The sequence below is a fragment of the Cygnus atratus genome, chromosome 25 (assembly GCF_013377495.2).
Source record: "Cygnus atratus isolate AKBS03 ecotype Queensland, Australia chromosome 25, CAtr_DNAZoo_HiC_assembly, whole genome shotgun sequence".
In the NCBI taxonomy this organism is placed as follows: domain Eukaryota; kingdom Metazoa; phylum Chordata; class Aves; order Anseriformes; family Anatidae; genus Cygnus; species Cygnus atratus.
In genome coordinates, this window is record NC_066386.1 from 3,426,960 (window position 1) to 3,451,515 (window position 24,556).

General features: G+C 57.5%; 1 protein-coding gene across 1 annotated transcript; it reads right to left on the reverse strand.

Annotated features, from left to right (window-relative positions):
- Window positions 1-104: 104 nt before the first annotated feature.
- On the reverse strand, window positions 105-16,319 carry ACE (angiotensin I converting enzyme). Its single transcript, XM_035568014.1, has 25 exons — window positions 16,101-16,319; window positions 13,046-13,213; window positions 11,753-11,840; window positions 11,346-11,489; window positions 10,919-11,110; window positions 10,695-10,792; window positions 10,012-10,184; window positions 9,544-9,767; window positions 7,781-7,925; window positions 7,392-7,490; window positions 7,042-7,164; window positions 6,342-6,553; window positions 5,684-5,820; window positions 5,252-5,410; window positions 4,744-4,831; window positions 4,399-4,542; window positions 3,979-4,170; window positions 3,661-3,758; window positions 3,194-3,366; window positions 2,524-2,747; window positions 2,158-2,302; window positions 1,853-1,951; window positions 1,303-1,425; window positions 580-767; window positions 105-301 (listed from the first exon to the last, which is right to left on the reverse strand). The coding sequence occupies exons 1-25, from the start codon at window positions 16,317-16,319 to the stop codon at window positions 105-107; spliced, it is 3,852 nt and encodes a 1,283-aa protein (XP_035423907.1).
- Window positions 16,320-24,556: the final 8,237 nt, after the last annotated feature.

Consider the following 24,556-nt stretch of genomic DNA (forward strand, 5'->3'; position numbering starts at 1 on the left):
TGGAAACCCATGGCTTTGTGGGCGAACGTGCCCGCAGCATTGCCGTCAGCCTGCCCGAGTGCCTGCGCTCACACCCTGTCTGTGCTCCCCCATCAGTGTCCGCCTTATTTCAGTTCCATTTCTGAGCTGGATTTGAAGGCCTTTCTCCTTGCTGAGGACAACTTGACGCCCAAGAAGATGGTGGTGATCACAAAGACGAGCGCCAGGGCGAGCAGTACCCAGCCACCTGCAGCGGCTTGTTTGCTGCTCAGGGACATGCCCAGGAAATCGGTTCGGTCGGAGCCAGCTTGGCTTTGAGCAGCTATAAAATGGAGAAATGAGGGACGTGGTTAGTGCTGGTGGCTCTGGGCTGGGTGTGGTGGGTCACCAGCTTCCCCTTTGCTGGTCTTGGGTGACTTGTCTACTTTAGACTCAGCTTGCTGGGAAGTCAAGGAGGAGCATCCAAAACTCCTGTGGTTTTTGGGGTGGCCAAGCGGCACCAGGGCAGCTCCATGTCCGCTATGAGCCCCATCCCCACCCCGGAGAGGACCAAACTCTCCCCCATCAAGGACCCACTGTGTTCAGCCCATTCCCATGTACCTGTGTAAGGAGTCCAGTTGTACTCGGGCCAGCCCAGGACCTCCCCGTTCTTCTCGTTCTCCTTCACCAGCCACGTCATGAGGGGCTCGAAGTAGCTCATCAGGGCCTCGGCTGACATGTTGGGCTGCCCTGTGATGAGCTGCATGGCTTCAGGCCACGGCTTGCTGAAACCCAGCTTCATGGCCTCCCTGTGAGGGAAAAATCAGCTCCAGGGGGTTCCCCATTGCCCCCTTTGCCACCAGCCCTTGTCTTCAGGGCTTGGGGTGCCCACAGCCCTGGGGCACGGTCTCTGCCTTCTGGCATCTGTGAGCCAAGAGCATGGGGAAAAAGGTTTTGCATGTGGGATATGGGGCTTTACATGCCTAAAGCCTTCCAGTGCATCCAGCCTGATGCAGATCAGTTTATGGGTGAAAGGGTTAATTTTACAGGTGCTTCCCTTGAAGCATAAGGGCTCTTTTCCCTAAGGAACAGGGGGCTGCGGAGGAGGAAGAGGAGGGAGGGAGGGAGCCTTCCACCTGACAGGGGCCCAGCTACCATCTAGTGGCTGCTTTTGCAATCACAGCTGCAGCACCCAGCCCAGGGTCCACCAGGGCCAGGGACTGGAGCATTGCTGGGGCAGGGAGAGGATGGAGCACCAGGGGCTCTGCTGTCCTGCGGAGCTGTGACCTGACTTCAAGGTATTTGGGGTCATAAAGGTCTTGGCTGTGCCCTGCCCGCACTTACCCCAAGAGCTTCCCGGCCTCCTTGGACTGGTAGATGTCACACTTGTGAAGAGGCCCCGTGTGCCCGGCTGCGGTGCAGAGAGCCTGGTGGAACTGGAACTGGATCACGAAGCTGACAAAGTACCTGGAGGGGCCACAGAGGGGTGAGGCCACGGGGACAGACCCTGCTAGTGGCTGTGCAGGGGGAGGATGTGCTCCCCCCTATCCCCCAGGTGCAGAATCCCAGCCTGGAGGAGTATCACTGGCTTTGGAGCTCCACCTGCATCAATTTGGTCCAATATGCTGATGTCATTTTTTCCTTTTAATGTGCATTTTATAGCTACCTGGGTGGCGGAGCCCACCTTCCTTGGACAAAGAGAAAATTCCCCTCTAAGCCCTTCCCTCTAAGGTTCTGTTGATACATATGCAGCATCTTGGGATGGGCACCACCAGGTGTCCCACCAGCCATGGAACAAGGTGCCATTGCTGGCATCTGAATCAGAGGTCCCTGCTTCAGCATGGGCTCACCTGTCCCAGCGGTGTCCCCCCCTGCCCCAGCCCTGCTTGCTCACCTGATGTAGGGGACATTGGCAGGGATGTGAAACTTTGCTCCAGGGTCGAAGTCATCTTCAGACCTTGGTGTTGGTGGGCACAAGCCCTGGTACTTCAGCCTGGGCCAGAGAGGGAGAATTAGCCCAGCATGGGAAGGAGAAGGTGGGCTAAGCCAGGAGGGGATGCAGTGGGGTGTGGGGACAGGGTAAGGGGTTGTGTTATCCCATCGTGTCCCACTGCAGCCACCTGGGCCAGAGGGAGAAAACATGAAGGGGGACGATGGCCAAGGACCTTGCAACAAAGAGAGGTCTGAGCTTGAGCACACCTGAGGTTCCACCACTGCTGGTTGTACTCGTCCTCCTTGATCCGCCCGTCAAACACCTTCCAGCGCCACTGGTCCATGAGGTACCCGAAGGGCAGGAAGGCGATTTTGTCCAGGGCGATGCTCATCAGGTAGTTAATATCACTTTCTGCCCGGAGTGGGAAGGTGTGAGCAAGGGGGTACTGCGCCCACCTCTCCACCCTGTGCAGGTCATTCTGCCCAAGGGCAGAGTGTCCCCATCAGGTGCTGTCCCTTCCATGCATACCAAGCCACCATGCATGTCCTCTTCTACCTTTCCCAGCCCATCCTGACCCTCTGCACCCCCAGCTGCCCCCACCTGTGCCCTGGGGTGCCCCCATGCCAGCTCACCTTCATTTTCTGTGACTTGGTCCAGCAGCTTGATGCTGTGCAGATGTTTGGGGGTGGAGACAGACAAGGCCATAACATCCCCAATGGCCTCGTGGAAGCCAGGATTGGCTCCATCGCGGAATGAGATGGGCTGGTCCATGTACTGCAGGAAGTACTGGACGTGGCCCATCTCGTGGTGCACCGTGATCAGGTCATCCATGTTCACCACAGTGCACTGCTTGATCCTGGATGAGGACATGGGGTGGGGAGAAAACAAAGGGCAGAGCTGGGGTGAAAGTCTCCAGGAATGACCATACCCCATTAAGCTGTGTTTTCCTCTGGTCTCTTTCCACGTGTCCCCTCCCCAGGTCTGATGCTGGTCCTGCTCCATGGGGTTGGCCTCTGGCTGTCTTCCTGCCTCTCCTGCTGCCCCTGCCCATTCCCTGTCCATGTTTGTAAGCTTTTCCATCCTCTGGGCAGCTCAGGGAAGGCATAAGTTGCCCTCCCCCTGCTATGGGGACTCCTGCCATCAATGCCAGCATCTTGAGTACCAGTGGCAGTGCCAGAGAGGGGCTGCCACAGCCACTGGGCAAGAGGTACCGCGGTGGCACCATCCTATGTGCCCTTATCCCACCAAGATGCTGCCCCAGCACCATATGAGCCAGGGGCACTGCTCGTTCCCTGCAGGCACCTGAAGTCCTTGCGGTTGTAGAAGTCCCAGGCCGAGGCATGACACACCACCTCCCGCCCATCCGTCGGCTTCTCGATCATGGACTTGTCCCAGAACTCCTGCGGCATGGGGATGAGGCCCAGGGAGGTAAAGAAACGGTCCGACTCTTCAAACATCATCTTGGGTGTCCAGCCCTGGGGAGAGAGCAGACAGAGGACCTGGTGAGGGGCAATAGGTACTCGTGCGGGTACTGGAGGCTGTGGGAAGGATGGGAGGCTGGGAACAGTCTTGTCCCGCTGGGCTTGGGAGGTCTTTGGTGGCGACTACTGTTGGGTCCAGCCCTTGGTATATCCGGATTGGGAAATAATAGGGGCATGTCATGGAAGCTTTTGGCAGCATCAAAGCATTTAGCAATGGGGGTGTTGGCAGTGGCCAGAGGGTGCTGGGTCCCAGGGGACTTCTCCAGAGCAGACTGTAAAAGCACTGACCTGTTCTTTCATGGCTGGGGTGGCATCCACCTTGGTGGCATCTGGGTAGGGCACAACCAGGTTGAAAATGTTGGACCATGACTGGGCCCACATGTTGCCTGGGAAGAACAGGAGGAAGATGGGGAGAGAAGAACAAAGACAACCTGTTACTCCCCACTTTTCAGGATGGGCCACCCTGTCTGTGGCTGGGGTGCGCGGTCACTGGTCCCTGCACCGCCTGCACAAGGGCAATGCAAGCACAAGGTCCTGGCATGACTTGTAGCAAGCTATGCCTGCTGGGAGACACAGCTCTGCTCGAGGCCCCCACAAAGCCCTTACCTAGCAGGTGAGCAGGGATGGGACCCTTCAGGTTTATGTGCTCAGCTCCATACTTTTTGTATAGGGCCCGGCGTACATAGGCATGCAGGTTGAGGTACAGGGGCTGAAGCTGCAGGTACAACTTATCCAGATCTTCCTCGAAGGTGGATGTCTCATACAGGGATCTCCAGTAAGCCCCATTGTCTGTGTAGCCTGAGGTAGGGCAAAAGGAGCTGTCAGACACTTCCCTTCTTGGGCAAGAGTCTGTCTTGCCACTCAGACACCCCAGATCCCTCCATGCCTATGAGACAGGAGACCTAATGACAGTTGGTGGGACCTCTATGCCCTCAAGATATTGGCTCTGAGTTGGATGATCAACTCAATTCTCTGCTCACGGGGTGCTGAGACATTGGTGGGTCTCTGAAGGAGCAGGACACTGACCGTTGAGCACAGCTGCCTTGTTGCTCAGTTCCACGTATCGCTTGTAGTTGTTCCTCATTTTCTTCCCAGAAGCATCCCGCCAGCCCTTCCAGACAAAGAGGAGCTCATCGTAGTCCCTTGAGGTGGCCAGGATGTCTGTGAGGTCTAACGAGAGAGCAATGAAGCCAGATGATGACATTGGCTGGGCTGGCCTGATGCAACGATGCTAGACCCAATATACTGCTCAGGGGCCATCACCGAGAAGGTGGAAAGGCCCCTTCATGACCCTTCTCCATGTCCCTATGAAGAATCCCTCCTTCCTGGGCCTGCTGCAGATGACTCGCTGAGCACCCTGCCAGGTCTTACCAGGATCCAGGGGGTGACAGGTTTTGTTCTCCCTGCAGACCTTGGCTATGCTGTATGTGGTCTCCATATCTGAGAGAAGGGTGTTGTACTGCAAAGGAAATCGCATCACATGAGCTCGTTAGCCTTGCTCCTGCTCTTGGGGAAGAACACAGCCCATTGGGATGTTCCCAGAGTATTCCTCTGGCCCCTTCCACACTGTCCTGGCAAGTCAAGTACGACCCCAGAAGGAAGCAAAGCCAAGTCACTCTGGGAAGTATGGGGCCAGCATACAACGTGCCATTGCCACCCAAGCAGCTGGGACCCACAGCAGGCTGGGACAGGCAACCTTTGGGTGCGAAATCCTGGAGGTGAGGGTATTGCCTTTGTGCAGAAGGTACAAAACTATCACCTTCTGCAGGGGCAGGGGCAGCTGCCCAGGACCATTTCCTAAAAGCTGGGCGAAGCCTGTGTCTTCCCACAGGGTAGTGGCAAAGGACTGCCTGTCCTGTCCTGCCCCGTTGCAGCTCACCTCCTTCAGCTCATCCTCAGGCAGGGCTGCCCTCTCAATGATGCTCAGCTTCTTGAGGATGCGTGTGACAGTTTGGTCCTGGAAGTCAGAGGCATCGAACTGCCTGGCTCTCATCCCGTACTCAAGGGTGTGCTTGGACATGGCCAAGTTCTTCTCCAGCTGCAAAGGCAGGAGAGGAGTTACCTGAGGGAGCTCCCTGAGACGTAGGCCTTCACCAGAACCACCACCTGCCCTGCCATGGCTGACAACCTCCCCATGGCTTCCCTGGGGGGTACCTCATGGCATCACTTTTCATGGACAAGGCACCTTCTGGATGAGAATGTAGTTCTCATCTACATCACTGCTAGAAGCAGAGCCTGCCCTGGTTTTCAGAGCTCATTTGCAATGGGAACCAGCAGCCTGCCGTGGCTGTTGCCTGGGTTATTTCCATACCATGATCTCTTTGTTGTGGTCGGTGATGTTGGTGTTGTAGGCCCAGGACGCCTCAGTGTAGGCATACCACACCTCCTCAGCCGTGCTGTTGTACTCGGACAAGAACTCTTTAGCTTGTGCCTCATCTGCTATTTTGTCTAGAGGAAGAGATAAGAGGAAAGAAAGGGGAAGTCCTTTTTACAAGAGGACTCTCAAGAGGTTTCTCCATGGAGAAACCATGCTTGAACACATCCCAGAGCTGCAGGTCTGCTGAAGGATGTCTGGGAGCATGCTGAAGGTGGAGGTGTCCCACGGGACAGGGGATGGGATCGCAGGACAAGCTGCCTGCCCTAAACCCTTCCAGCTGGGCAGAAAGGATGCAGCTGAAAGCAGATGACCTGTCACACCAGGACTGATGGCACTACTACAGTGGCAGGGCCACAGCTCCACACAAAGGTACGTCAAGGGGCTGGCTCATGGCACCTGCTTCAAAGGAAGATGTGACCACCCAGGAAATGGGACCCTATGGGACTTCACATGGAGGTGGTTATTCCTCTCTTTCCTGGCATGGAGACCTCACCCATCTACAGCAGAGACCTCCCCCAGAACTGTCCTGCCTAGGGGTTGGTGGTGGCCCCGGGGAGAACTCTTCCTGCCCCTCCTGGTGCCACAGCCTTACCAATGCCTTCGGGGTAGCCTTCGGGGACAGGGGGACGCCAGTCGAACTCTGGCCAGCCCAGCACCTCATTGGTCTTGTTGTTCTGCTCCTCAAGCCAGGTGGTGACAGGGCTGAAGTACTCCAGGAGGGCCCCAGCGTCCATCTTATCCGTGCCAGTGAGGTTGAACAGGATTTCCTGCCATGACTTGGAAGACCCAGCTTTCAGCACCTCCCTGCAGAGGAGTGGGACAGCAAGAGCCAGCATTAGGTCGGAGGATGGACAGGAGAAAAGCAGTGGTGATGCCTCTGCTTCACAAGGGTTGAAGATGCTCTGCCTGAGAGGGACATGAGCCTGGAAACTGCCTCTGAAGCCCCCCAGCTATCCTGTGCTTGGGGGCTGAAGACTTTCCACCACATTCTCATGCATTCAATGCCCAGGGAGTCAACAGAAACCAAACATGCTTTAGTGACCTCTTGTCTGGGTGGGAGCTAGTGACAGGGACAATAGCAGGACTGTGGTGAGGACCACTCACCCCACCCCAGTGTTTCCTTGTATTTCCATCTATCCATCCATCCATCTGCAAAGCTATTTCTCCAGCCATCTCCATGGCCACTTTTTCCTTCCTTCCTTTCTTCTTTCCTTCCTTTCTTCCTTGCACACCATCAGCTTCCACGCACACATCTGCCCATGGCGATTGTCCCGACCCTCCTCTGTCCCCACCTGAGTTTGGCTCCAGCCTCTTTGGACATATAGATGTCACAGGTGTGTAGGGGACCGGTGTGGTGGGCTGCCTGGCACAGCGCCTTGTGAAACTGGAACTGGAGGATGAAGCTCACAAAGTACCTGCCGAGGAAGCCCGTGAAGGTGAGCACCGGGGACAAAGCAGGTGAGTCCCAGGGCATGGCCAAAGGCACCTTGCCACCCATCTGCTCCCCACCATTTGTACTCCCAAGCATTGGATGGTGTCTGTGTCTTGAGCAGGAGCAATGCATCCCAGTCCCTGCCTGAAGAGCTGGGGTCCCCACACCCCCTGCCCCAAGCCTCCGTCCCCTTCCCAGCACCTCCTCTACCTGATGTAAGGGGTGTTCCCAGGGATGTGGTACTTTGCACCAGGATCAAAGTTGCTTTCGTTCCTCGAAATCGGAGCACAAATACCCTGGTATTTAGTTCTGTAGGCAACAGAGAACAAGAGCATGAGCTGGAAAGAGGAAGCCAGGTGAACCAAGGCAGGAAACAGGAAAGGAAGGCATAGTGCTAAAGAGATCTGCACAATCAGTGTCCTTCCATGTTTTTCCATTCCTCAGCCCACCCTCCTATGCATCCATCCCTCCCTCCATCCCTCCATCCATCCATCTTTCTCCAGCCACCTCAGTGGCCACTTTCTCCTTCCTTCCCACCCTCCTTCCTTGCACACCCTCATCTTCCATGCGCGTATCCACCCTCCATGACTGTCCCCTACCTCAGATACCACCAGTCGTAGTTGTAACGACTGGGGGGCGTGTGGCCATTGAACACGTTCCAGCGCCACTGGTCGATGAGGTAGCCAAAGGGCAGGAAGGCAATCTTCTCCAAGGCCATCTTCAGCAGGTAGTTGATGTTGCTCTCTGCATGAAACAGAGCCCGAATGAGGTTGGGAAGGAGCCCTGGCGGATGGCACTATGGTCACTGGGTTTTTGTTGGCAGTGGGGTGAGGAGAGCTGGATGAGAAGTTGGAACAACATTTCAACATATAATTGTGATCCTTAGAAATTTGTGCATGGGACACAAGGTTTTTCTGGCTGCAGCTCCTGCTTGGGGCAACATGTCTTTCTACTGAGTGGGAGCAATGGGAGTGACAAGCCCGGTGTCCCCTTGCCTGAAGCCTGGAGAAGTCTCTGGTGAGGGTAACTCTAAGGGTGCCCTGTTAACATGTTCACCCTACAGGGGCTTCAGGGTGAAAGGGATTTGGTCTCCATGGCTGGCACACCAAAGCAAAGGCTGCCACGGTTTGGATCCAGACCCGGTTTCAAACTTGGGGCAGTCACCACCATACCATGCAGAGCACAGGGGATGGTGACATCTGCTTTCCCCTTCACCTCGAGCAAAGCAAGGCTGAAGAAGGACCAGCTGGAGACCCAGCTGCAGCTGTAGGGTCGGAAAGGGGTTGGCAGCACTGCCCCGACAGGCTGCTGGCTGCCACCACGGTGGTGGCGCGGCCGCCAAGTCAAGCAGCGATGCCTTGAGGCAGCGACCATCTGCTCCGTGATGTTTGTGCAGCATCGGCCCAACAATTTTGGCTGCTGTGACGGCTTCCCCATCATGAAACAGATTTAACGACAAGGCTGGAGGACCCAGGACTGGCCCTCCTCCGCAAAGCAGCCGCCTGCGGCAGGGCTCTGCGAATGCTTGGTTTCCTCTGCCGCCGTCTGGTTTGACGTGTTGGCTGGGGGGTGTGGGGGGGTGTGCAGACCCTTGCCAAGCCGGGAAACATCCTGCAGCGACAACTCCTCCTCCTCTGCACTGGCTGGCAGGCGGACGTGCCACCCGCTGCCTGTCCTTGTGACCGGGCGGGTTATCTGAGCAAGCGCTCAGTGCCACCTCTGCAGAGCTACGCAGTGAGCTCCTGGGTGGACAGGAAGGGGAGACGCTGGAAATGTCAAAACCAATAAACCCCAGAGGTGCTGCTTTCAGTTTGAGACTCCGCTGGGGAGGGGAAGTGAACAGACAAGGCTCCGGGGAGCATTGCTGCTGCTCATGGTGGTGAAGAGGATGGAGCCAAGAAGGAGTTGTCCACAGAGCCCAGAAGGGGCCATGCATAGAGCCAAGGAGGGGTCTGTGCATGGACCCATGGCAACAAGAATCAGAATTATGGAATCATTTAAGTTGGAAAAGATTTCCAAGATCACCTCGTCCAATCTAACCTAGCACTGCCAAGCCCACCATTCAACCACTAAGCTCTACATCTCCAAGTTTTTTGAAGACCTCCAGGGATGGTGATTCAACCACTTTCCTGGGCAGCCTGTTCCAACACTTCACAACCCTTTCAGTGAAGAAATGTTTCCTAATATCCAACCTAAGCTTCCCCTGATGCAAATTAAGCCCATTTCCGCTTGTCTTATCACTTGGTGCTTGGGAGGAGAGACCGACCCCCACCTTGCTACAGCCACCTTTAAGGTAATTGTAGAGTAAAGGTCCATGGAACCAAGGATGGATGAAAGGCTTTTGTCAACCATAGGGTCATACCTGCATCCTCGGTGGCACTGCTGAGGAGCCCGATTTTCTGGAGGTGGCTGGGGGTGGAGACAGACAGGGACATGACATCGCCAATGGCCTCGTGGAAGCCAGGGTTGGCCCCGCTGCGGAAGGAGACGGGCTGGTCCTTGTACTGCAGGTAGTACTGCACGTGGCCCATCTCGTGGTGCACCGTGAACAGCTGCTCCATGGTCACCGCTGTGCACTGCTTGATCCTGTGAAAGCAGCGATGCCTGAGCTGGGTGAGGTCTGCCCACGCACATCCCCAGTGGGAAGGACCCTTAGAGGGTGGCAGCACCCCATGGGAAGGAGGAAAGACCCAGTGGAGGGGAAGGCAGAGCAATGTGGTGCCCTGAAACCTTACCCCAGAAGGCGATGGGGTACCCAAAATAGTGACCTCCAAGGGGGGTGGAGGAGGCTCTTGTCCTGTAGCCCTGGGCCCCTGCGTGGCCCACGCACCTGAAGTCCTTGCGGTTGTAGAAGTCCCAGGCCGAGGCATGACACACCACCTCCCGCCCATCTGTTGGCTTCTCCAGCATGGACTTGTCCCAAAACTCTGGGGGCATCTCCAGCAACCCCAGGGATGTGAAGAACTCCTCCGAGACCCGGAACATGTGGGTGGCGTTCCAGCCCTGGAAGGCAGGAGACAGAAGGTTACAGCCAAGGAAAGGACTACCCATGCCTCGGGCATCGCCTCTGATACTCTCACAGCACCGTAGGGAGGAGGAAGGCTCCTGCCCCTCTCACCCTGATGGGAAGCTCCATCTCCAGAAATGGGGTAAACATCCCTAAACAGCACCGAGCAGCAGTGCTGGTGCCCAGAACGGACAGGAGAGAGGAGCAGGGCAGGTGTCCCAGGAGGGCTCAGAGATGAGTGATGGTGTGGATGCAGCCCCCAGACTAAGGACCAGTACTGCTCCCACCGCACCAGCCTCTTTTCCTACCTGCTGCCTCTTTGGCCATTGCTGGAGTGGGAGCGGGGCCATTTCTCTGTCTCTACCCTTCCCAAACATGTTTTTTCTGCTGTCCCATGTGTAAATATGGGCAAGCACTTCCATAGGCTCAAAGTTATGGAGAAGCCCTGGCCAATGCATCCCCCTTTTTTTCCCAGTGGTGCCCTAGCAGCTCCCCCAGCCCATTACCTGCTTCACCATGGTGCTCGTCACATCGAGGTTGGGCTTCTCGGGGTAGGGGACCATCAGGTCATAGATGTTGTTCCACTGCTGAGCCCACATGTTGCCTGAGGAGAGAAAGCAGACAAAGTAGACCCAGGGGTGAGTCAAGAGGAAGAGAAACACAGAAATAAGCGGGACCACCCACCATCCCACCACAGCTCTCCAGCCCCACCAGAACCCCTGGCTCTTACCCAGGAGGTGGGCAGGGATGGGGCCCTTCAGGTTGATGTATTTGGGGCCGTAGCGGTCGTACAGCTTCCTCCGGACAAAGGCATGCAGGTTGAGGTAGAGTGGCTCCAGCTGGTTGTAGAGATGCTCCAGGTCTTCCTCGAAGGAGGCTGAGTCATACCAGGAGCGCCAGTAGCTGCCTGTGTCCTCAAAGCCTGCAGGGAGACAGTGATGACCCCTGGCTCCAGCCCCAAGGGGCTGCCCCACATCCAGCCCCAAGAGCTGGGCCTGTTGGGCACCAGTAGGATTTTTGCACCTTCCCCAGGGTGTCAATACTAGGGCAGAGGGGAAGTGGAGGCTGGATGCATGCAGGATGGGGAGAGCAGGACACCGCATTGCCCCACTTCCCGCCCCAATCCCTGACCCACCACGTCCCCATCCCGCTCGCACCGTCCATCTGGTACGCCTCATTGCTCAGCTGCACAAACTCCTCGTACTTGGTACGCAGTGGGTTTCCTGCGGCGTTGTGCCAGCCCTCCCAGGCATACAGGAGCTTCTTGTAGCTGCGGGAGGTGGCCATGATGTCCGAGAGGTCTGCGACAAAAGAGACACGTGGGACGTGAGACATCCAAGTGGAAAGGAGACACAGGAGCGGGGCACAAAATCAACCCAAATCGACCCATCCTCACCCCAGGACAACCCTATGAAGGTGGACAAGGACCCTGCCAACCCCGTCCCAATGGGAATTCGGGGACCAGGGCAAAGTCACGGCCTGGGGGTGCTCATCAGGAGCAACCTCTAAGCAGGGGAGGGGGACGGGGACGGGGATGGGGACGGGGTTGGGGACATGACCGCACCTGGCTCCAGCTCCCAGCAGGTATCGTTGGCCGGGCACACCTTGGCCGTGGAGTAGATTTTGTCCATGTCGCTCAGGATGGTGTTGTACTGCAGGGAGGGAAAAGGCATTGGGGCTGGAAGACGGTGGGAAGGGCTGTTGAGGAGGGATTTATAAAGACTTCCTATCTCTGGAGCACGTGCATGTGTCTGAAGGAGGATCAGGGTGTTTATATAGTGCTTTTTTTGGGGTGAGGTGTGTGTTATCACCCGTTGTTTCTGCACCCGGCGCACTTTGGGACAGACAGCCCACGCACTGCTGCTCACCGAGCCCTGTCCGTGTCCCAGAGCACGGCTATTTATAACACCCTTAGTCAGAAGGGCTGCAGCACAGACTGTTTATCTAAGCGGGCAAAAAAAAAAAAAAAAACACAGGAGGAGGGGAGGGTATTTATTTCTGTGAACTTCAACAACAGCAAACAATAGCGATGGGAGGTTTCCTGGAACCTGCTCGGGGAGCCCATTCCCAGGAACGGAAATTCCCCCATGCCGTCCCTCTCTTTGCTCCCATTCCTCTGCTCCGGAGGGGACGGCGGTGGCTGCGGGCAGGGAGGGAAGAAACGTAGGTGATGTGTGGGGAGGAGATGGGATGCTTTCTGTTATCAGGGACAGGTTTCCGGGAAGGAACTGAGGCCACAACTGCTCCAGTGAGGATTGTATCACCGGGCTCGCAAGCCAAGCAGGGTTTTGGTGGGGAGATGCCCCGAGAACCACCAGAGATGTGCAGGGATCGCTGCCTCAAGCATTTTGCTTGCATTTAATTAAAGGACCCTGCAAGCTCAGGACTGTGATGGGGAAGGCTGTCCTGATGTCTCTGCTGCTGGGTTGCGCCACCAGTCACAGCCGCTCCGGGCACGCAGGGAGCCATTTGGCTGCCGCAGCCCTCCTGTTTGCTGGGCTGTGTCCCCGGGGGCTCAAGCCAGCTGGCCCCCAGCCATGGGCACTGCCTGGCTGGCATCCAGGGAACGCCCAAGGCCACTCAATGTAAGCAGGAAATCTCCAGCCCCCGCTTGCAGGTAGCTCTGCATTGACGTAAGGGATGGATCCTGGCCGCGTGTCCCCCCAAGCTGGGACCCCAGCTCCTGTCTCCTCCCTTCCACCACTTTTCCCCAATTTGCAGCCTCCAGGGAGACCCTACAAAATGCAGCCGAGGGGCATCGGGCCAGCAGTGGAGTCTGTGTGCTCAGGAAAAAAGGCTTTGAGGGGGAATCGCAGCACCCAAGCATCTCCCAGGGCTTCACCACCACCTGGCCTACCTGCTGTCGCTTGTCCAGGGGCAGGTTGGAGGGCCCCAGGGTCTGGATGGAGCCAATGATTTTCTTCAGCTGCGGGTCACTGAAGTTGCTCCAGATGCTGCCGTAGAGCTCCTTGGCTTTCTTGCCCCATGCCTCTGTGAAGTTTTGCTCCTCCAGCGATGCCTCGACCTGCACGGTGAGAGGGGGACGTGGAGACAAGTGCCGTGAGGTGCCACCACGCTCAGAGTCATGGGGTTTGTGCGAGCCAGAGAGCAGGGGACACACAGTGGCAGGCAGGGCTGTCCCCGAGCCATGACATTTATAGAAAGAGACAACAGTGTCCAGCCAAAGAGGCAACATCTGCAGCCCCCGCTCACCTTGCAGAACACCTGAGAAGTGGCGTTTGAGGCTGTTTTGGAAGCGGTGTTGTGCCCTGGGTGGGATGGGGACACTGGGACCCCATGGGCAGGGTGTTGGGTGCTTGTGGGCCATTGTGCCAGCACCATTATACCCATGCTCGAGCAACATTTAGCTGCACCCCCCTGCTCTGTGCCCTATAAACCCCATCTCTGGGTTTTGCCTTGCAGGGGGGGTACCCATTTACCCCAGATATGCAAACCTCTGGAGATGCCCCCAGTTTTGGGTGCCCCATTACCCTTATCCAGCACTGCCAGCCCCGACCTCGCTTCCCAGGACCGTGGGACAGTGGGAGCAGCCTGCGCTGCAGGGGTTATTTAGGCAGCTGGAGCTGCAGCCGGCAGCCACGATTTTGGGACGAGGCACATCGCAGGCGGTAGCATCCTTGTGGCCAGGGAGGAAATGTTGATTTTTTGGGAGTGTATCAGCCTGGGCAGTGCGCAGTGAGAACAGGCAGAATGCCTGCTCGCTGCCCGTGCCGTCCCAGCGTGATTTATGGAGCTCATTAGCTGTAATTCGTGGCGTTTCCAGCCTGGTTCCAACAAGCCTGGGTTGTTTTATTTTAATCATCACATTCTCGTGGGAGGGAAGGGAGTTACAGCATGGTGTGGCCAGAGGTTGCTCGGGGACATGGAGGGGAGATGCCTAAAGCAGAGCTGGGTGCCCACCACCCCCCTTGAGCATCCCAGCACCTCCAGCCTCACCCCCATACCATCCGGCCCTGGCTCCCCATCCCACCAGCATGTGTCAGCCCCCACCCTGGAGCAAGATGCCCTTGTATCGATGGGAGTCACCCACGAAGCGTGGAGGCCCACGAGGGATGTTTTATCCCTTCCCAGACCCCGTTTCTGAGCCAGGGAGCTGTAGGAGGCAGAGTCCAGCTGTGTTTCGTCTTCTTCTTGAACGGACGCCTGTGTTAGGTCAGGCGAATTGTGCCCTAAACTCTCCTGACAGCTCCGGTGGAGCGAGCTGAGGCCGGAGGCTCTGCCCCAGACCCCTTGCTGCAGCCGTGCCCGCCTGTCTGTCATTCCAGCGTCCCTCTGTCCATCTCCACAAGGCCAGGGGCTGCTGCCCTGCCTTTGGCCTGCTGCCCCCCTTGTCACTTTGACCCCTGGCTACATCTTTGGGGACAGGTCCTGGGGGAGACCACGCCTGTGGGCTGGCCTGGCTCAGACCCTCTGTGCTATAGACCTGAGCAGGGTTTGCCTGGCCAAAGGTTCACCAAATCCCCCAGATTCAGCCTTCAGGGTCCTGCTGGCCACCTCGAGCTCTGTTAACCCTTTAGTTCTCACTGCCTCCCCATTGCACAGCACACATCTCTGCTGCCCCTTTGACAGGCTGATTTCAGGGGCCAGATCCCCTCCTCTCCCTCTCCAACTGTGTCAGGCTCAGGCAAATAGTGTGCTGGGCACCACCGGGGTGCTTTCAGCCCTGCAGGGTGCTCTGAGCATTTCTCGAAGTGGGCAGATCTTTGGGCAGAGTGGCCAGGAAAGTCCTCTCCCTCTTCCCCCCTTGTTCCCAAAACTATCATGGAGCTGCTGGGAGGGGAGCAGGGTGGCCCAAGAAGCCTTGAGATCACAGCGAGCGCCCAGCCGTGATCCTCAGGTATTTATTAACATGGGAAAGTGGGCTGGTCTGGGAATGTTCCTGAGCAAAATCCACGCAAGGTGTGCCCCGGCCCCTCCCCGCAGCCTGCTGAGGCCGGGATGCTCCTGCAGCACCCAGAGGTCCCCGGCCCCGCCATGACATCTGCAAAGACAGCGGCTGGGTGTGTGCCTGGACAGTGTCAGCTGGCCGAAAAAGGCTGGAGGGGCATGCCGGGTGTCCTGCCAAGTTGGCAGCATTCATCCCCTGCCGCCCCAGCCGGTCCCTGCTGCGTCCCGCACGGACAGACGTGCATTGCACCATGTGCCTCCTGCCCGCAGGCTCCTGGCCGGGCTCTGGGGGGCTGCGTGACATTATTTGGGGTGTGGAGGTGACACTCAGGTTCCCAAACACACGCTGGTCACATATATGTTCTCCTGACCCCGTGCACCATAAGCTATATGGGGTAGGGTGCATGGCTCCGAGCCGCACACAGCGCCGTGGCCATGTCCCCATGGACACGTGTCCCCACGCCGTGGCTGTGCCAGCCCCCCAGGTATGACAAGGGCTGGGGGAGCATTCATGCAGGGCAGGGGTCAGGCTTGTGTAACCGAGAGCAGCTCCAGTCCACCCCAAAATGTACAACCTCCCCCCAGCCAGCTTGTCCCCATGAGCTGAAGTGCCCCGGTGCCACCCCGCTTCTCCTTCACGCTTGGGGCTCCCGTGGGGCTGGGGCATGGCACAGTGCCAGGGACGTGGTGCCGAGCAGGGACAGGGACACTTGACACCTGACCCCATCCTGGGAAGGGGGGGAAAGAAAGTGGAAGGTTCTGGGCAGAGGGAAACACCTCTAAAAATAAACCCAGGCTCTGCTGCCGGGCCAGGGCTGTTGCACTGGGGCAGGGGCTCTCCGGAGAGCCAATTTTGGGGGCAAAACCGTTCCCAAGCTATGCATCTGAGTCCCGGGACAGCACCTTGGGGTGCTTCGAAAGGAACCTGTGGGGAGGAAGGGGACCCCGCCAGCCCTCCCCACCCTGCCGGAGCCCCCCCAGCAGCACCCCGTGCCAGCACCCACCTGCAGGGCACCGTTGGTGGCCGTCAGGTTGGTGTAGTAATCCCAGCTGGCCGAGACGCTCTTGAAGAGGACGATCTCGGCCGTGCTGTTGTAGGCATCAGCGAAGAGGACGGCCCCTGCCTCGGTGGCATCAAGGTTGGGGGGCTCGAGCCCCGGCTGCAGGGTGCCCACCGGGCTCAGCACCAGCAGCAGCAGCAGCAGCCCCAGCGCCACGGGCATCGCGGTGGGAGCTGTGCTCGGAGCCTCGCGAGGGAGCTTCCCTCCGCGGCCGGCTGCTTATAAGCCAGCAGCCTTCACGCAAACCCTGCCCACCGCGCCTGCCTCCCCTCGCAGATAAGACCGGAGCATTTTCGCTCGTCCTTCAGCTGCTCCAGGCTGCGGGGAGAAAGCTCAGCCTTGGGGGGGCAAAGTCCCCTCGGTGCCCAGCTGCGCCGGCAGGGAAGGGGAAAGGGCTGGGAAGGGAGGGAGGGAAGAAGGAGAAGAATCGAGGGAAGGGCGGAAAAAGAAATACAGCGGGAGGAAGGCTGGGAGTGTGGGGTGGGCGGCTGCAGGACTTGTCCCATGCTGGGCTCTGTCCCCGGTCCCCTCCTGGCTCGGTGGCAGGGGGACCTCATCGCGAGAGCAGGATGTCCCTGACACGTTCTGCAGCTTCTCGGCACAGTCGTGCCCCTGGGCATAACTCGTTTTTCAGAGAAACGGCGTGTTCCTTCTGGTGGGGAAGGAAACCCCATCCTGTCCCACAAAGTGTCTGGACTTTGAGGAATTGGTCTGATGACAAATGAGCAACAAAAAGTTCCTTCCAAATGAAAACCAGACTCGTTTTGGTGGGCTTGATAGCTTCTTTTGTGTTTTGTTTTGTTTGGTTTTTTAATTAAATAAATCCCTTTTCCCCAGGGTCCAGCCCCAGCCCTGGGAGCAGTGCCCAGGCTGAGCTCAGGCTCAGGGCTCACCACGTCCTGCTGGCCCTGTCATCCCCAAAACCACCCCATGGGGACACAGCAGGCACGCACCATGGGGGGAGGAGGGGTGTGTGTGCTTTTTTAGGGTGGAGGACAGGGGAAATCCCTTGACTTGTTTGCCTTGCAGCATGGCTGGGCACTGCCATGGCCCCATGGTGTGAGCACATGGGACAACACAGCCCCCAACAAGGAACGAGTCCTCCCAGTAGGGCTGGGAACCCTACAGCATGCAGAGAACCATTTCCAGAAGAGAAAGGAGGCATTTAAGAGCCTGCAATCTCCTAGCATCAATTAATTCCCCTCCAAAAATCACAGCTTCCCGCAGCACACCCTATCAGGATGTGCTCCTATCAGGAACACCCAAAAAAAACCTTCCCACCCCTCACCGAGCACGTACCGTGGTGTAAACGGCACCGGCACTGCTTCCAAACCCAGACACCACGGCACCCCCTTGCCATCCCCTCTCCCCAGCAGCCACAGGTCCCTGGAAACTTCCCTGGGAAGTTGGAAAAATGGTTGGTTTGGCTCCAATTTGGCCAGCGACCAAGGGCCGATGAATGGAGATTTCCTGCGGAGCGCCAGCCCCGTGTTCCCAGCTGCTCCGGGGAGGGGTTTTCCCGGCTCCTGGGCCAGAGTCTCAGGAGAGCAGTGTGGCCAAAATGGGCTCTGCAATCTCAGCGTGGTGTTGGTATGCAGTGACCCCAACGAGGGCAGTTTGGGGCCCTTTTCCAAGGGGAACAGTGCACTGGGGTGCCCACAGTCAATGCATCTGAGCATCCTTCAAGACGCTGATGGTGCTGCAGGACTTTGTGTTGGGCAGGGGTCCTCTTGGTGGCTGCATTCCCAAGGATGCCCGCAGCTTGGTGGCATCCCATCCTAAATATCCCCAGCTGGGAGAAGACTGAAAAGCCACCTACACGTGGGACAGTGCTGTCAGGTGAAGCAGCTGAGGTCCAGGAAGGCAGGTGAGATGTCTGCAAGCCTGAAGACGCGCGTTGGTGCCTCTGTGCTGCCCCGAAGCCACGACATTCCCAAACACCAGCCAAGGATGGGCCCAGAGACACCCACGGGTGCAAAACCGACCAGTCCCCACACTCCCTCTCCCCATACAATGCAATTTGGGGGTGCCGGGGTGGGTGATGGAGGGCAGGGGACCCAGCTGGGGAGTACCCAGGGCTGCCGGCGATGCAGACCGGAGGCAACAAGGACGTGAAGGATGCGTTGCCACGGAGACGGATGCTGAACCGAGAGCGGCCGCGGGGCTGCGGGGTGACGTGGGCTCCTGGGTGAGCCGTGGTGTCCCCGGCGGCTGCCCCAGCCGGGAGGATGCTTCCCATCCGTTCGCATTTCCATCAAAAGCTGCAGCAAAACAGCCTCCCCCCTGCCGCCCTCCCCCCCCCCCCCCAGAGCACGTGTGCACGGACACGTGTGCTGTGCCGGACAGTTACCGCAGCCAGCTCCCGGCATCAGAGCGAGAGCCCTGGAGCCCGATGGAAGAAAAGGGACCAGAACTGCTCAGATAAACCCCAAATGTCCTGCAGCAAGGATAGCCATGGCAGGACGCTGCTTGTGAAGTGCAGATTGCTTTCCTCGTCTTTAACAAGCTCCTTGGCTTGCCAGACCCACCAAATCTCCCAGCCCACGGCCCCACGGAGTGAAGGACATGGGAGATGAGCCCGTGGACCCGGAGACCCCCAAATCAGGCAGAAATAAGGAGTTTAACACCAAATACTTCTCAGAAGATTTGTAAGGTATCTGCCGTGACAGTGGTGTGATTGGAGAGGGCTTAAGGTGAGCAGGGAGGTGTGTGATGGAGCAGATTATTTAGGGATAACCCAGGTGCTAGATGAGAAGATTTGGGGGTTTTGCCAGGTGCAAGCCCACCTTACAACCTCTGGCTGTGAATGCTCGAGCCAGTTTTCCTTTTCTTTCATTAAAATCCACATTTTAACATTCCCATCCTATTTCTCAAAGCATTCAAGGGTGCTTCAAAACTCCTGCCTGACCCATCCCTCTCTTTGAGCAACCAGGGAGCGTCTGGAGATGAGAGAAAGGGTTTGCTGAGGGTTTATCCTACAAAAAGAGCTTTTTTGGGGGGTGTGCCCCCTCGTCCGTTAATTTTCCCCATTGCTGTGGTTTTGTGGGCACAATGGCTTCTGCACCAGCTCGTAAAATCCCTGCATGGGAAATTTTTCCTCGCTCTCTGGACCACGATTCTAAATGATGCTGCTTTATTTACTGATGAATTCAATCAATTATCATAGCGCATAATTCACTAAGCTGCTTTCCCAGATGCTGTGACGTTGCCATGAGGGAGAGGAAAACATGTCTCTGCTCCAGATTTTTCATCTAAACAGCTCTTTTCTCATCCTGCAAAAAAAAGAAATGAAGCAACCCAAGCAAAGTGGCAGTTCATTTCAGACCTGCAGGTGCTAAAATAATTACAAACTATTAGAATAACTGCTGTGGCCAGTGCAAGGCAGCAACAACAACAGCAATAAGAGTAAACCCAGTCCAGTGGGATTTGAGTGGATGCGGTGTCATGGGGTGACCGTGCAGCCCCCTCTGTTACTTGGGCTTGGGGACAGGAGCTCTCGCTCTGTGCACTGCTGGCTGCAAAAAAATAGATTCATTGAGGGGTTTTTTTGGTCATTTCTTGCCTAAAAGTGCCATTTAAAGCCCCTCCCTGGACTGGGGTGCAGTGCGTGGCAGGGAGCTTGCCCCCATCGTTAAAGCCACCCCGTAGCACCTACTTATCACCAAAAGAGCACACTCAGCTCTTGCTGGGGCTGAACGCAGCAGAAATGCTCCTTATCAGTGAGATTTCAGCCCTGCCCTGGGAAACGCCTCTCACAGAGCCATAGGACAGGGGTTTATGGTCAGTGGCAGGAGAAGGGGACATGCCAGCATGACTGTGTGTGTCCCTGCCCTCGTGGCACCAAGCAGGTTGGTGGGGCTGGGTGGAGATGGGAAAGGGATGGAGATGGGAAAGGGATGGCGGTTGGATTTCACCATGGGAGCTCCTCCAGCTCTGTCTGGGAGCAGCGCCAACAGCCCAAGGACGCGCTGTGACATTGCAAGTCCCCCAGAAAGTGGCACGCAGGGGGCAGCCGTCGGCTCAGGGCCCTTAAATGACAGCAGTGTCTTGGAAGGGTTGTAAATAAAAGCAAGACCCCAGAGGTTAGCCCCTGGGGAGTTCCCTGGATGCAGTGCAGGAGATGAGACCAGTGCAGGGCACGTGGCCAGGAGCACCAGAGGGGAGAAGTGAGAGCCAGAAATCATCCCTTGTCCTCCATCACTTACCCCTTGTCCTCCATCACTTATCCTTTGTCCTCCATCAGTTATCCCTTGTCCTCCATCCCTCATCCCATGTTCTCCATCCCCCATTCCTCACCTTCCACCTACCCTTTCTCTCCAGCTGCTGCAGGGTGATGGAAGAGCCCAGCATGTTCTCTCCACAATCATGCATCAACCCTCAAATATATGACAAAGTCCACGCTTTTCCTTTTATTTATTTATTTTTTATCCTTCCTTAATAACAGAAAACAATCCCAGCCTCAAGGCGAGCGAGCGTGACTGCTGTGGGTGCATTAATCATCTGCTGCACGTCCAGCGCAGGTTATCACTGGTGTTTATCCAAGCAGCTATTAAAATGGCCATAAATGAGCCTTCAGCCTCTTCGGAAAGTGATGAAGTGTTTGCACTTGCTGCGCCGATCTTATCGCCAGCCGTCCTCAGCTGAGCTCTGTTCCCAGCAAGGAGGAGAAGGCGGATTAATTGGTGCCAGGAGAAAAACAGGGAGCTGTGCCCTTTTCCAGCTGGGCTGCTCCAATCCCTGCTTTGGGGGAACCCGACTGGGATGGGTTTGTCCCAATGGGAATCACCCCTTGTCCAGCCTTTGTAGGATCCCAGGCAACTGGGACCAACCTTGGGGCAACTGGGACCAAGCCTGGGGCAACTGGAACCAACCCTGGGGAAACCGAGGCCCCGGGTGCTGCCTTTGGCACAGGGACGGGGCCAGATCCGGCCATGCTGGGCGTGCTGCAGTCCCCTAAAAACCAAATCCCTGCTGGGGGAATCAGCCAGAGGTGTGCAAAGAGGTCATCCCTTGGGGCCCTAAGCTGCACCCAACAGCCCCACTGGCAGCCACAGAGCCTTCAAGCAGAGCTTTTTTTCCTTGCATTTGTCAGAAAATTGTAATTTTGACCCGGGTTTGGGGTTTTGCTGGGGAACTGCTGTGGCTGGGGTGTTGGGCAGCTCAGTTCCCCCAGGGAGCCCAGGGTGGGTCTGGGAGCACTGTCCCCACCCCCAATGAGTCCGACTTTGCCAGCTGGGCTCTTGAAACACTCCTCTGGGGAGGCATCCTGCAAATTAGCATTTCTTAGCAATAAAAACTTCATTGAGGGGGAGAAAGGAAAAAAACACAGAAGTGACGGGTTAGATCAGCAGAATGGTAATTTGATAAGCTCAGGCAGAGGCAGGGGAAGGGGCCAGCAGCTGGGGAAGGGCAGGAACTGCTGGTTTTATGAAGGATTACCGATTTAGTGGGCTCCTATCGGTCTGTGGGTGCTCAGCATCCCCAGCATGTGCCAGGACCCCCAGAAAAAAAAAACAAAGAAGCCCCAGGAGAGCCGGGGGTGTTACGCAGAGGGGACAGCTGGGAACGGCCACCACCAGCACCGGCTCTGCTCCCAGCATCGCAGGGAGGATTTCATTACCACCAGCCACAGGCAGATTTAATAAACCCATTATGTCCCCGACAACGTCGCTAATTAAAGAGCTGGTTACAAATCGCTGGCTAGCCCTGGGGAGAGGAGCATGCCTACCGTGGTGGCAGGGTCTGGGTTGTCCCCACATTGGCCACCGCCGCATCCCCTTGTGCCCAGCAGGTTTAGGGGCCCGTTGGCAAACATTTGGAAATATCCTAAAAGAAGATCCCAAGCTCATCCCCTTGGAGGGTTTTCTGAGGGTCCCAGCCCAGCCACAGAGGGGAAATCCTCCCTCTGCTCTGACCCCAAACACGGCTGACCCCTGCCATGGTGTGCAGCCCAGCGGCTAAAGGTTTGCAGTTTATGGCAGGTTTTATGGCTTAGATTAGCTCTGGTAAACCATTTACCAAACAATTTACCAAAGGTCTTGGGAGTTCAGGGAGGATCCTGCCAGCTGGAGGCAAGTCAGGACTATGCCCAGCTACAAAACGGGCACGAGGCAAGACCCAGGGAGCTGCAGACCCGTTACGTTACCCTGGCCCAGTCCCTGGAAAAGTTGTGGAGAAAATTGTCCTGGGGGATAGCGGGAGGCATTTAGAGAACAAAGCTCTTGGCAGGCATAGACAGGGAAGGGAAAAGCCTGCCTTGGCAATTTTATCTCTGTCCATGACAAAGTCACCCCCGTGGTGGAGGGAGGGCAGTTGGTGGGTGCGATGGGGCTGGATTTTGGTAAGGTTTTGGTACCGTCCCTCACAGCATCCTTCTGGACACATGGCCCCGCTGTGAGAAAGGTGGGTGAGGAGCTGGCTAGGCAGTGGGGCCCAAGGGGGGACCTGGGTGCCCTGGCACCCAAGGGGACAAACGCCGTGTTGGGGTGCAGGAATCCCCGGCTGGTCAGAAGAGGGGATTCTCCTGCTATATTTAATGCTGGTGTAGCCTCACCTTGAATAGTGCCTCCAGCTCGGGCTTCCACAATACAAAAAGGGTGTGGAGGGCCTTGAAAGGGTCCAGAGGAGGGCAACAAAGCTGGTGCGAGGGCACATCCTGTGAGGACGCTTGGGCTGTCTGGCCTGGGGAAAAGGGGGCTGCGAGGTGCCCTCGCTGCTCCTTGGGGAGGGAAATGGGGGGCAGGTGTCGGTTTCTGTCCCCTTGTCACCAGTCTCTGCCCCTTTGTCACTGTTCTCTGACACCTTGTCACTGTTCTCTGCCCCATCACCGGTCTCTGCCCCCTTGTCACCAGTCTTCGCTCCCTCGGCACCGATAACAGGACACGTGGGTATGGTACAAGGCTGCACCAGGGAGGGTCAGACCAGAGTTTAGGAAAAATATCTACACCGTGAGGGTGGTGAGACACGCACACAGGCTTCCTAGCAAGGTGGTTGGTGCCCTGTGCCTGGCAGTGTTCAAGATAACGCGTGTAATAATGGGCCCTGGCTGTTGGTTTGCCCTGAAGTGGGCATCAGTAGGACCTGGTGATGTTTATAGGGCCCTTCCAGCTGACCCGGTCGATTCCATCAGTAGGAATTTGGCTGTGATAACACCTGGTCTCAGGTCGCAGCAGCTCCCCGGCTGCATTTCTGCAAGGATGAGGGTTTGGGGCTCCTGCAGCTGGGGCTCTGCTGTGGTGCAGGGACCAGACTTGGCTCTCAGGGTGCTGGGTCTCCACCAGGGACAGGGATTTCACTTGGTGGTGATGGTGGCTGGCACCACCCCAGGTGGATGAGTGCCCGATGCTAGGGGGAAGCTGGTGTGGAGCTGGGGGCTCTGGGGAGGGGTCTTTGCAGGCCGGGTGGGTAGGAGCAGCCCTGCAGGAGCCCCCAGCCCCTTTCTGAGGGAAGGGGCTTGTGTGGGACAGCCCTGTCCCTGAGCTGCAGGGCCAGGTCCCACCGGCTGCTCCAGGACCCGGCATGCCCCAGGTAGGTGCTCCAGGTCCCAGGGGTGCTCCAGCGCCCAGGGTGCTCTGGCTCCCATGGGTGTTCCACGTCCTGAGGTGCGCCAGGGTCCAGGGTGCTCCAGATCTGAGGGTGCTGCAGGGTGCTCCATGTCCTAGGGGTGCGCCATGTCCCCGGGGCGCTCCAGCTCCCAGGGGTGCTCCAGGTCTCAGCAGAGGCTCCAGGTCCCAGGGCGCTGCGCACCGCGGGCTCCTGGTGACACCTAGTGGCACCGTGTGACACACGCACACCCCACACAAAAATTGGGCTGGGGGGGGGTTATGGGATGCTCCCCCCCCCCCACCCCCCTCCCACCCCACTGCCTCTTCCCCTCCCAGGGCTTTTCTCTCCCGGGGGTGTCCCAAGGGGACCGCAGGATGCGGCCACTTGTGCCCGAGGGGCTCCCGGGGGAGCAGAGGGGGGTGGTCAGGGACACGTCCACCCCCCCCCCCAAGCCATCACCCGAAGCCCTGCCGAGGGCCCCACACAAGCCCTTAAACATCCCCCCTGATGCTGCTGATGTGGGCGCAAGCGATGAACGGGAGTTAATTACATCAAGTCCCTCATTAGTGCTGCTCGAATTAAAAAAATGACGGTCATAAAACTGGGGTGGGGGCCTGGGCTGGGTGGGGGCTGATGCCAGGTTCTGGGGCTGGGTGTTGGGAGGGGATCCCAGAATTTTTGGGGGGTCATTTGGGGGCTCCCCAGGGGTGGCTGCATCACCTGAGGAGCAATGGGGGTGGGGACACAAGCCCTGGCACAGCTCATGGGGGGGGGCGGGGGGAGTGGGCACGCAGCCACCAGCACACCCTGGCTGTGACTCAGAGCCTTGGGGACCATCCCCGCCATTTTGCAGC

Coding starts and splice junctions, on each gene's coding strand:
- ACE (XM_035568014.1), bottom strand. CDS start 16,319: ATGCCCGTGGCGCTGGGGCTGCTGCTGCTGCTGCTGGTGCTGAGCCCG. Junction 11,841..13,045: donor CCCTGGACAAGCGACAGCAG/GTAGGCCAGGTG, acceptor CCCTCCCTGCAG/TACAACACCATCCTGAGCGA. Junction 2,303..2,523: donor CCAAGTCACAGAAAATGAAG/GTGAGCTGGCAT, acceptor CACTCCGGGCAG/AAAGTGATATTAACTACCTG.